The 12246-nt window shown below is 49.8% G+C and overlaps 1 protein-coding gene and 1 long non-coding RNA gene across 6 annotated transcripts; one reads left to right on the top strand and one right to left on the bottom strand.

Moving 5' to 3' along the window:
• Positions 1-3342: 3342 nt before the first annotated feature.
• Positions 3343-11800, top strand: LOC136289929 (zinc finger protein 502-like). Of its 4 annotated transcripts, XM_066184223.1 has the most exons (4): positions 5379-5469; positions 5866-6003; positions 8539-8644; positions 9985-11800. In XM_066184223.1, exons 1-4 carry the CDS (start codon positions 5379-5381, stop codon positions 11330-11332), a joined length of 1683 nt encoding a protein of 560 aa, XP_066040320.1. In that variant the 3' UTR covers positions 11333-11800. The 4 variants fall into 4 exon arrangements, 3 of the variants coding, with proteins under 3 accessions (XP_066040321.1, XP_066040320.1, XP_066040322.1); XR_010720897.1 differs by lacking the exons at positions 5379-5469; positions 5866-6003; positions 9985-11800 and adding exons at positions 3343-3568; positions 8754-9148; XM_066184224.1 differs by lacking the exons at positions 5379-5469; positions 5866-6003 and adding an exon at positions 3343-3568 and having other exon boundaries at positions 9897-11800.
• On the bottom strand, positions 5442-11868 carry LOC136289931 (uncharacterized). 2 transcript variants are annotated; one of them, XR_010720899.1, is made up of 6 exons: positions 11794-11868; positions 9846-10042; positions 8732-8779; positions 6681-6896; positions 6201-6295; positions 5442-5647 (listed from the first exon to the last, which is right to left on the bottom strand). It is a non-coding gene; the product is annotated as an uncharacterized lncRNA (long non-coding RNA). The 2 variants fall into 2 exon arrangements; XR_010720898.1 differs by lacking the exon at positions 8732-8779.
• Between the last annotated feature and the right edge of the window lie 378 nt (positions 11869-12246).

Raw genomic sequence — 12246 nt, forward strand, 5'->3', positions numbered from 1 at the left:
CCTCACCTCCTCATCCCCTTGCTTCTCCAGTGGGAAAGGCCTTAGCTCTCCATCCCATCCCCACTCCTTCTCCCACCTTTTCCCTGTCTTGAGAATTTTCTGTGCCTTAATTTCCCACAGCTGACGAAGTGAACTGACCCCTTGTCCGAATGGGAACAAACTCCTCCTCTCTGGCAACACTGAGGAACACCCATTCACCTCCTTTTTAATGCTCCTTCCTTCTTTTTATGTTCTCCTTGCTGCTCTGAGCCCAGGCTTGACCTCGCCTCCTCGGCTCACTCACCAGTCAGTCTCCCTTTCTTTACCGAGTCCCAGCCAGGTTTTCTGGGCAGCTTTCAAGAAATGTGGCTGTAACTGAAGATCAAAAACGAAGTAATTGTGATTGCATAACTGGGGTGAGGAATGACTTTCTGGATGTGAACAGAAAGCAGCCGCTGCTTAGGGCTCGAACCGTTTAATCTCTATCCACTGGTGTCAAGTTTTCTGTCTTTTCTTGCAAAACAGTTCAGACAGAACTGAGCATCACTTTAACTCCACAGACTTGGTCTCCTGACCCAACCACAGAAACAAGTGGATCTAATGAAAAAGCAAACCGGTTCACCCAAGAAATATATTCTGCTCCTGTGACCTTTCTGCATTAAAAGTTTCCATTAAGTTCTCCTTGCCTTTTTCCCTCCCATTGGCCCCGAGCTGCGGGCGGGCGGGCGGCAGCGCCGGCCCCGAGCTCACGGCCCGGGGGACAGCTGCAGTACCGCTGTTTGCCCACCGGGTGGCAGCATTGCCGCACAGATCAGGCGGGACGGGCGGGGGGGGCAGCTGCACTGCCGCTCTTTGCCCACAGGGTGGCAGCATTGCCGCACAGATCAGGCGGGACGGGCGGAGGGGGACAGCTGCACTACCGCTCTCTGCCCACAGGGTGGCAGCACTGCCGCGCGGCGGCGCGGAGCGGAGCCATAAACGAACGTGCCCAGGAATGCCCTGGCGAACAGCCTCCGGAATAAACGGCCCAAAAGACCCCCGAGCACACCTGCGAGAGCCCTGCCAGCAACCAAACAAGCCTTTCGTTTAGGCTCTATTTCAATATTTTTATATTTGTGATTCTGATCTTTATATTAATCATTACAGTGTATCTTTTATATGATGTACATTATACATCATGTATTCAATTATGTATATATTATATATTATATATTATATATTATATATTATATATTATATATTATATATTATATATTATATATTATATATTATATATTATATATTATATATTATATATTATATATTACATATTATATATTACATATTATATATTACATATTATATATTACATATTATATTATATGTAATTTCTGAGCAGCTCCTTTCCATCTTGCCCTTCCCAGCACCATTCCCTGGGTGCCATGTCCACAGACACCTTCTCCATGCCGCTTAAAACCCACAGACACCAACAGAAAGGAGATCAAAAATCAATTCACATGTTGCTAGTCAGAGAGAATGGGAGAGGCCTAAAAATCTGCATTTATTTTAGAACACTAGAGCAATTTCTTCATGACCCTGACTATCAGTGATGGGCAGATAAACACCTTCTTTAACTTACTACCTGCAAAAACATCAAGTTTCAAGTTTAGTAAAGATAAAATTTTGCTGCAAAAATAAAAGAGGTGGGATGTTGGTGTTAGTGCTTTAACCTTCGGACATTAGCGGCTATTTGTAAAACAAATTCATTATTGAAGCAGCTAACTTGAAAATAAGGGGTTTTTACAATAAAGTTGACCAAAAAAGAGTCTCAAAATTAAGATATAGGCTGCACAAATATTTAAGAAAAAAAAAGTTGTCTTTCGTGCGTATAACCTGCCAGCCTCTCATGTTTTCAGTCCTTACCATTTATTTTTACCAAGGTGATGATTAAAACCTTGTCAAAAGCTCAAAAAAAAAAATTCCAGGACAAGGCAGGTGTTTTCCCAAGCACCCTCAGTGTGGAGCTGTGTCAGCCACAAGTGTTTGCTCCCGCAGCCCAGCCCGGAGCAGGCTCCAGCTGCTGCCCAGGGGGGTTACCAAGGGACTCACCTGTTTGAAGCTGTAAACGCAGGTGGCCTGCACTGGAGTGCCAATAAATGTGAAATGTGTGACTCTCACCTTGAATAGCGATCGATCTTCTCAGGGGAGCCCCTCACCCAGGATGGGGGGCTCTGCCAGAGATTTCATCTCTCTGCATCTGAAACAGAGTCAGGACAACAGTCAGAGTGCTGCAGGATACCTTGACAGCTCCACACATCTTGTGGCAATCTAGGAATACCCTCTACAGTCTAACCACACCCCACATCACAAATTTCAAGCCCCCGGCACTATTACCCTCGTACCCCTACACCCAGACTGAGCAGCAAGGCAGAGCAGCTCCGGGCCAAACACACACCAACACCCGTGACACAGCACAGGACAAACGAGGGGACACAAAACTCTCGACAAGAACGACCATGAGGACCGAGAGAACTCGGGATGAGATGACCGAGGTAAGACTGAAGGTGAGCTGACCAGGCTCAGAGAACCCTGCAGGAACATGATGCCAACGGGATGACTTATCCCAAGAGAGGCAGAGACGGATGCCCGAGAGTCCTACGGTCAGAATCCTCTACCCGTCTTCGCATTTGTTCAAGTCCTAATCCACCATGATGGATCTATATACCACCACAGAATGTAATATTGAATAAAAAGCACATACAAATACCACCATTTATTAAATAGCTTTAACTATCTCTATATAAATGTATATATATAATTAAAATACATTAATTTGGGAATAAAGTTGATGATACAAAATAAAATAGATAATGTCCTAAAATGGTATTATGATATCCTCTCTCGTCTTTCCCTATATTTTTTCTCAACTATATTATCTAACACAAAAAAACCCCAAACCCACATTTTTTTTATTTTTTAAAACTAACTTCTCAATTATTAGCCAAAACGAAAAATTTTGCCAAAACTATTTCTTCTTCTCCTAAAACTACTGAACTTTACTCCAATGCAAAAAACCAAACTACCACCAAAACCCGCGCGCCGCGGTCCTGGAAGTCCCACGCCACACCCCAATGCAATTACCTCCGCCCCTGCCGCTGTGCTGACACAGCAATGAAAAACGTGGTCACGAGGGTCTCACGGGAGAGTGCAAAAGGTATTGGACACTGTTTCTAGAAGGCGCCCACGTTATTATTTAAAGCTGTGGCTCGGCTGAAGAGAAATACCAACAAAGCCCACCGGGGAAGGCGCTGGGTGGCAGCGACGCGGGGCTGGACCCCCGCTGCCCCTCGGCCGAGCGGGCCCCTCCCTCCGGGGGCGGTTCCGCGCAACGCACGGGGCAGCGCCGCCGCCGCGCTCCATGTCCGTCCCCATCCCGATCCCCATTCTCATCCCCATTCCCATCCCGATCCCCATCTCCATTCCCATCCCGATCCCCATCTCCATCTCCATCCCCATCCCCATCCCCATCCCCATCCCCATCCCCATCCCCATCGGCGGCAGCGCTGGAGCCGCGTTCGGGCGAGCGCGCCGCCCCTCGGGCCCACTCCCGGTGAGTCCGCGGGGGACGCGGCTTCTCCGTAACAAAAGCGGGAGCGGCGCCGGGCGAGCTAACGGGCTGGGAACGCCGCCACGGTGCCGGGGGAGCGGGGAAAGGAACGGGGCGGGCGCTCCGCGGAGCGTCGGTGGGGTCCGACCGCCGGCAGGTGGAGGGGCCGAGCCCAGGCGGGGCTGTGCGGGAGCGGCTCTCCCGGCCCGCAGCCCCGGCGGGAGGACGGTCCGGGGACGGGGCACCGGGCCGCCGCTTCGTGCAGGGTCTGGCGGGAGCCATCCGAGTGGGACGTACCCAGCGATCTGCTGCTCGTGGCTGCCAAATCTGGTACCCAAACGCGTGGGCTGCCAGCCAAGCCTCGAGGGTGGGAATGGCAAGCAAAGGCTGCTGCCAGAAGTGCCCCCGCTGCTGGAGCTGGGGAAGCTGTCGTTGCCCGAGGAGCTGTCATCGCCCAGGCAGCTGGATGGGGGCACAAGCCATGGGGCCTCAGACACGGATCCAGCAGCTTTGGGCACTTCCCAGGGAGAAGAGAACGAGCTGGTGTGCTGAAGTGAGGCCAGGGCAGTGTGCACTCTGTTAGGAATCCCACACACCAAGGACTGTTCCAGGGCTTGAACACTTCCCACGTGTGACCTGCCCCTGGCTGTGGGAAAGATTACAGTTCCCAGGACAATGGAAGACCAGTGATGTTGAGATCTTCTTTCTAAGGACTTCCTTCAGTGGGTAGATACAGAGCCTTTATTTCATTCAGCTGTGTTTGTGTCACTTAGCAGTGTAAAGGGAACCAGAATCCCAGAGCATCTCCACAGAGATGTTGCCTGGTGTGGTGCATCATCAAGAGAGCTGCCTTTGACCCCTTTCTCCTCATAGCCCTTGGTGGAATAGATAACAAGAAAGCTTGCAGACAGAAAGGTGGATAGGGGATTCTCACACCAGTGGTGGTCTCCTGAAAGCCAAAACCACTGGAGCTTAGATTGAGTTTGAGGTAACACCATCTTCTGAGTGGAGATTCAGAGAAGCAGAACTGGTTCTTGGAGAGTTCCCACTGCTTTTAGCAGCAAGCGCAGACCCCAGATGGCTTCACGCAGTTTTACTTACAAGCACGTTCGGTGTTTAGAAAAGAAACAGCACTTCAGCCAAAGTTCCTATAAATTTGACACTGATATTTTGCGAGAGACATGAGGAGTCTCTTAATATGAATATTTATCTGGTGTGTTTCATAACAACATGTCAGAAGTAGATGTCAACCGTGTGCAAACTCCAGTACAAGGAGAGAGCTGGACCAGCAGTTCCCTTGCAGGATAAGGCCTTTCTGCACTTGTAGAGCACTCCTTGTATATCTGTGTATGCATATTCACACCCATATTTCCAAAGAAGGTTCTTCTCTTAATGCTTTTGAGCAGGAGCACCTACATTTAATGAAGAAAAGTCATTATTCTTCCATGACATCCCTTGAATGACATAACAAACACCATTAGTGGTGAGCAAACAGTTTTTACAGGAGAGAATGGTATCTTTTCCTCTTGGATACCATCTTTTTCTTCGAATCTGGAGCAATAGCATTTCCCATGGCTCTGTTTCGCCATGCACTTGGAAGAGATGGCTTTTCCCCTGCGTTTACCACACTATTGAGCTGCATCAGTTGGCTGGTGACCAAGACACATTTGCGTTGTTCAGGGCCACCAGCAGGCTCGTGGCAGCCTTCCGCAGCTCTTCCTCCTTCACAGTCTTCCCAACAGACATCAACAGCTTCATTGTCTGCAGTGAAGTCTGCACCTGGCTGTCCAGTATCCTCAGGAGGAGATCCTCAATGTCACTGTTGGGCAGCTGTCCTTGCTGCTGGCCACTGGCTGACACCTCTGTGACTTGCGGACCGGAAGGATTTGGTTGTGTGCTCACAGGTAAGGAGGTGGGGACCACAGCTGCCTCTGGGCCAGGTCTGGAGGCGGACATGGGAGACGTCGGGGGAACTGGTTGTGGACCGAAGCTGCTGGATGACACGGCATTACTGCTCGTGATGATGTTGGTGCCTGCTTTGCTGCGCTGCCCGGCTCTGCTGTGTCCTGGGCACGTGGTCCTCTGTGGAGGAGAAAACATTCCTCTGGAGAGCCTTAAGGAGCAGGCACCTACGCACAGCCGCGTTCTGTGGGTTTAGCTCTCACTGTACAATCCCATCTTTCCTATTTCTTACTAAGATGAGCCCAGGAAAGCAAAATTAATCTTCATATCGTTTCCTTGTCAAGTCTCCCCATAAATCTCTCTTGGGATTCTCAGCTCTCTTTACTCTCTTCTCCTAGCCTACATGGATTCCCCTTTCTTCTGGAGAAACCTAGATTGCCTCAGCTTGGTTGAGAAGGAGAGCTGGAGAAGAGGGCTGAGGTGGTCCTCCAAGGCTCATTTTCTTGAAGAATACCTTCTGCAAAGTCTCCTTTTCGGCAAGTAACTGCAGGTGCCATCTGTGTTAGCTAATCAGTGTAAGTGCCCCTGGAAGGTGGGCAGCCCATGAGTCTCTTCTATCTTCCCTGTCTTTTAGCTCTCTGTTTTCCCACTTACTCATATTCAGGGCTCCCTCTTTTGCCTATTAATTGCCCAGAGCACACCACAGTCTTGAGGAAACAGCTAAATAACTCACCTTAAGGAAATACCTTTTCATAATACAGCGATAAAGAGAAAAGGTGCAGAAGTTGTGGAAGAAAGGATTTCCTGGCAGTTCGGAGCATATGGGCCCTAGAAAGAGACAAATAAAGATACAGACCCAGTGACAGACCCCAGTGCTGGCATCCCCCTTAGCAACAACCTCCCTGTGGAGTGACATCCCTCCGTGAAAACCCCTGTGTCATTTAGGAACCTTTTGTGAAACTCCACTGCTTCCTGGTCATCTTCATGACCCGACGGGTGAGAGGAGGCTGGTCCTAGGGACACATGTGGACCCAAATCAATTGTGAGAGAGGCTGCCCATGAGCACACGCCTTCTCCTCACTGCAGGATTGCTACCCATGTCTCTCCCCCCTCCTCCTCCTCCGCAGATCCCGAGTGTTTCCTCTCCCAGTGATCAGGGCCTTGCAGGACTCCTGTCCAACTGCCTGCCCTTGTGAATCATGGCTGGCTTTACCTGGAGGGATGACTCCGTGGTTTTCATACTCATCCAGTCTCTGGACCAGTGAGTTCTTGCAGCCGTACAGCTCCCGAAGGTGGCAGGCAGTGCTGGCGTGGATGGTGTTTCGCAGGAACTTGAAGAACCGGTGGTATTCCTGGTCAGAGAGTGGTGTTCCTGGCTGCTGTGCCTTCGTGTCCCGAGGGGCGGCTATGCACCCCCAGCCCGAGAGCACTGGGGGAAAACAGAGTGCAGGGAGTCAGAGGGAGAAGGAAATGCTAACCACGGCATGTTTGGAAGAGCTGGAGGGCTGAATCCAGGTCTCTGTTGCCTTTTCTGGGTGCAGGATCCAGCACATGGAAAATACATTAACAAGCTAGAGACGGAAGGCCCAGACCTGTGGAAAACTTGCTTTGGGCATGTTGAAAGGAGTGACAGCAGGTGTCTGAGGGACCTCCACCAAAGCTCTGGAGATTCTAATCTTAAACTGGGAGAAATGTCTTGGAAGTCATGACTGAAACTGAGACTATTGCTCGATCGTCAGGGCTGGAGCAAGTAAACTGTTTCAAGATTTTTAGCCTCTGCAAACTCTTTTCCTCTGGCTAAATGGGTGTTTAACCAAGTTCCTCTCTCAGACCTCTTTCTTCTGCTTCCCCTGTTGCTTTACTGGGCCAGCCCTCCCCTCTTAGCTTTGTGGGTTAACTCCAGACCTGTGCCTTAGAGTCTGGTCTAATCCACCCAGCTGTCCCTGTCATGGCATCTCCAGTCTCCACTTCTGCTCCAGCGTATGCCCACTGCATCCAGCTCTGACTGCTGCCTGGCTCTTGGGTCACTTGATGAATAAAATACCAACTCCAGTGGTGAAAATTTCCAAAATTATAAGCCCTGGCATCTTTGCACCTGAGGCACTGAGGGGTGCTTCATCCCTTCCTTTTGCCTCCAAACTGCCCAAGCTGAGGAGTGATGGGGAGGGTGCAGAGCAGCAGGGTCAGCTGCCCTTCTTCACAGCTGGGTTTGGAGGAGAGACATTTCCTACTCACCAGACAAAGCCAGATAAGCCCACAAGGCCATCATGGCACTGGGAGTGGTGCCCGTGACAGTTTGGGCCCACTTGCACGGCTGGAGGTGTCACCTCTGCTGCTTTGCCACTGATGTCACAGACACCCGTGTTCTGAGCACTCCATCCTCCGCTGCTCCTGCTTCCTCCCTGCTGCCCCCTCCCCCAGGCAGTGTTTGTGTATAAACCGGTGTGTGTGACTCTTTCCCTCTGCTCGCTGCCAGCCCTGTAAAATCCATCTGGAAAGAGACAGTCAAATGGCCATTTTTCTGGAGCACAGGACAGGAAATTCTGCCTTTGGGCTGCTCCTGTTGATAATGTGTGAGCACATCAAAATCTTGTCTCTTGCCCAGATCTGTGTGTGCTTGGCTGATCCATTAAGACCGGATCCACAAAGCACTAAATAGGGCTCCAGACCATGGCAGAGAACACTAGGAAGAAAGGTGACAGAGAGAAAATGGTTTGAGCAATCGATACTTTTCTTACACAAAATTCATCAGGAGGCATTTTTTGGTCTGGAAGTGCAGCAGGAAGAATATCCAGACACCTGTGAGAAGGCAGCAAGCTGTCAGGCAGTTCTCTGGACTTGTGGTTGACCTGTGTGTGCTACCTGAGCTGGTCCTGGTTATTGGACCTGAACAGCGGTGTCACAGTGTCCATGGCAGGACAGACAGTGACCCTGACTCATGTTTCTGGGCATCATTTTCCTATGGTCTAGGTTACTTTCAGCTCCTAAATACTTATCCTCCTATAATCTCACCCTACAGCCCTGCTACCATGATAGGTATTTATTATGTCTGTTTTCCTTCCTCTGATCAGGACCTGCAGTGCCCAGCTTGGCTTTCACCTTTCGGATAAATGAAGTGAAGCAGGTTTCTGACCAGAAGCAGCTCAACACTGAGCCAGTAGAGAGGCTGCTCACAAGGTGAGAAATTGCATGGAGCATGTCTGGGAAGGGAAGAGCTGAATGCTGAAAATTTGGGGTGTACCATGGTGCACACTCCACACTCACCCTGCTTCTTCTGCTCTCTCAGTAAATAGATTCTGCTTCCAGGAAGATCTGTAGGCAGAGTATGGCAAAGATGAAACACAGTCCTGAGGTACTTCATACCCTTTCAAAAAGATGCTGTCCAAAATAACATCAATCTTGTATATTTTTCAGCAAAGAATACACTCATAATGTTAAAAGACATAACCCAAAGCGTGGCTTTTTCTTCTTTTTGTGCTGACAATATTTGACAATATTTGAGTCAGTTTACTGCCTTGAGGTGCTTTTGAGTACCTTTGTTTGTACTGCAAATGTTTTTCAGCCCTGAGTGCTGTAAACAAAACTTTGGGGATTGGTATAGCCAGTGTAGTGGTGTCTTCCAAAATCTGCAGATTGGCTGAAACAAAGCCTGAGGGATTTAGTCTGCTGCATCACCTCCTATTCCATGTTACAGGATGATGTTCAGTCTGTAAGCAGTGCTGTCCAGCTCATCTTACCTCACACTCTAGCATGGATTTCCAAGGTGTGTCTCCAAATGAATAAAACCTATGAAAAACCAGGACCCTCCGAATGTTAAATGTTTCAGTCTAAAGGTTAATAAAACAGTTTATCATTCCACTCAGTTGTCTATCCATTCTGCAGATGGAATCTAGATACAGTTAAGTGCAGAGCTTTCTTTTTAAGGAAAAAGGCTATGACTGGAAGGAAGAAAGGAAATAAATCGTCTGCTGGGTAGGGGTGGATGTTTCTGTGGTGCTGGCTGATTTCTTCCATGATCAAGCATGGGAACACTGGCTGAAGAGCAGTGATTCACAGGCAGCAGGAGAAGCAGCTGCAGTGGGAATTATTAAGGAAAGCAGTCTAACCTAACCTGTTCCTCTAACCTTGCTAGACATGGGAACTTCGAAGGCAAGCAAGTGACGTGTCTTGCCCTTGAGGCTGTAACTTTGACAGAGGATCCCCTTTGCAGTCTGTGCTGCAGTGGCCTCCCATCCTTCAGTCACATTCCCTTCCCACTCACCTCTGTCTCCATGCCCTCACTGTGCCCCGAGAAGATACCGAGGGGCTGTCTCCTGTGCTGTCAGCTCATGGTGGCTGACATGCAGCAGGTCCTGGTGGTCCCCCTGCCTGGACTTACCCTTCAGAGAAGCAGGGAGTTATTCACTGGTAGTTCCTCTGTTCACTCCAGCAGGTGACAGGACCATGGGTGACATGCAGCAGGGCAGCCTTCATCAGGAAAGTTCAATGAGAGCTGAACTCCATCTATTCCCCTCCAGAAAGCTCTCAGGAGACTCCCTCCAGGAGGCTGATCAAAGACAGGACCACAAGCAGGAGCTGGAAATAGAAAGTGAGATGGAGACATGTTTTCCAAAGAGACGGGACATGGTACCTCCTTATGGGAGGGAAGCCCGGGAGTGCAAGGACAGTGGTAAAGCCCACATCAGCACGGCTGTCCTTGCTGGGGACGAGTCAGACCTGCCCGTGTGTGGGGACGGTGCCATTTGGATTCAGCAGGTGGGGGACAAAACCTACAAGTGTCCTGAGTGTGGGAAGGGCTTCAGCCGGAGTTCATACCTGAGCCAGCACCAGAGAACCCACCTGACAGAGAAACCCTTCAGCTGCTGTGAATGTGGGAGGAGTTTCACCCGCAACTCGGACTTGGCCAAACACCAGCGGATCCACACAGGAGAGAAGCCCTACCAGTGCAGCGAGTGCGAGAAGACCTTCAGCCAGAGGTCTAATGTGATCAGGCACCAGCGCACTCACACGGGTGAGAGACACTACCTGTGCAATGAATGTGGGAAGAGCTTCAGCCAGAACTCACATCTCATCGTCCACCAGCGAAGCCATAAGGGTGAGAAACCCTTTAGCTGCCTGCGATGTGAGAAAAGCTTCAGTGACCGCTCCTCCCTGACCATACATCAGAGGGTCCACACTGGAGAGAAGCCCCACAAGTGCCAGGAGTGTGGCAAGTGTTTCCGGGACAGCTCAGCCATCATTCGGCATCAGAGGATTCACACGGGAGAGAAACCCTACGAGTGCACAGAGTGTGGGAAGACCTTCCGGCAGAGCTCCTCGCTGGTGACCCACATGCGAACACACACAGGTGAGCGGCCCTACACGTGCCCCGTGTGCGGGAAGGGCTTCAGCCAGAGCTCGGCGCTCACCACTCACCGCCGGATCCATGGGGGACAGGCCTTGCCCGTTTGCCACGGCAGCCTCCTGCCCAGCCCCTTCCAGCGCATCGAGTGTGGCCGAAGGTGCCATGACCACTCCGCTCTGGCCAAGCATCAGAGCCTGCACGCCAAGGAGCGGCCCTACATCTGCGTGGAGTGTGGGGACGGCTTCCGCCGGAGCTCAGCTCTCAACGTGCACTTGAGGATCCACCGTGGCAAGAGACCCTGCAAGTGTGAGGAGTGTGGGAAAACGTTCCGGCACAGCTCGGCCCTCGGTGCCCACCTGAGGATCCACGTGGGAACCAAGCCCTACAAATGTGTCGAGTGTGGGAAAACCTTCCGGAAAACCTCAGCGCTTAAACTGCATTTGAAAATCCACATCGCCAAGAAACCTTATAAATGTCTGGTGGGTAGAAGAATCCTCACCTCCTGCTCAATTCTGCCATAAGCCTGGAGTGGATGTCCAGAGCAGGAATATAAAGTAGTTTTGGGTGGTACCTGAATGCGTGGTGAGAACCACGGTGGGAAGAGACTGACTGGAGACATGGTATACCCGGTGTTAGGGCTGGGTGCTTAAAAATGAGCACCACTTCAGGGTAAGTGGGGACTGTGAATATATGCTAGAATAGTAACTGGAAGAATCCGGCTGTAAAATACAGCTAAGGCAAAGACCAAAATAAAGCATTCTAGATTGGTTCTGACTCAAAACTTTGGCTTTTAGACACTGCAGCTGTGTTAGAAACTCTTCTTTCTGCTACCTTCCCTTATTTTTCATGAACGTACTAAGTTTACAGAGTATTTAACAAGGCATTTCCAAATCTTTTCAGAGTGACACTTTGGAGCTGAACTTCAGTCTGTTTGTCTTTTCTTTCTATTTTCCAAATCTTACCTGGGACAAAGAATTCTTACCTCATGATAGGTAGGTAACACAAAACTCTAATGGCTGTTCCCGGAAAACCTGGATGCAGATGTGCTCCCAGCTGAAGGGCAGTCCGTAGCTTCTCCCAGATTGGTTGCTGCTGATTTGAAACTCCTTCCAACTTGGGACATCAACAAAACATGGACAAAAATGTGGCCTTATATTATATAACTCAAAAAGAAAGGATTTGCCCCCAGCTGTCCCAGTACATGGTGAGTTCTCACTGCTCGTCCAGAGGCTGATAGGAATTGTCTTGTTCTTTTTATGCCACTCTTCTCTAGGTCGCTGTTTTTTCCAGAGTATTAACATATACAGTTCGGCATTTAAGGACTGCGTATTACATAAACCTCTTCTATACTGCAACGTTTTATGACACACTGTGCGTTTCCATGCTAAATAAAAGTTGTTGGTTTTTTGTTGTGTTTGGTTTTTTTTTTTCCCCC

The sequence above is a fragment of the Chamaea fasciata genome, unplaced genomic scaffold, assembly GCF_029207755.1.
Source record: "Chamaea fasciata isolate MVZ Bird 193981 ecotype frontalis unplaced genomic scaffold, bChaFas1.0.hap1 SCAF_5, whole genome shotgun sequence".
Taxonomy (NCBI): Eukaryota; Metazoa; Chordata; class Aves; order Passeriformes; family Sylviidae; genus Chamaea; species Chamaea fasciata.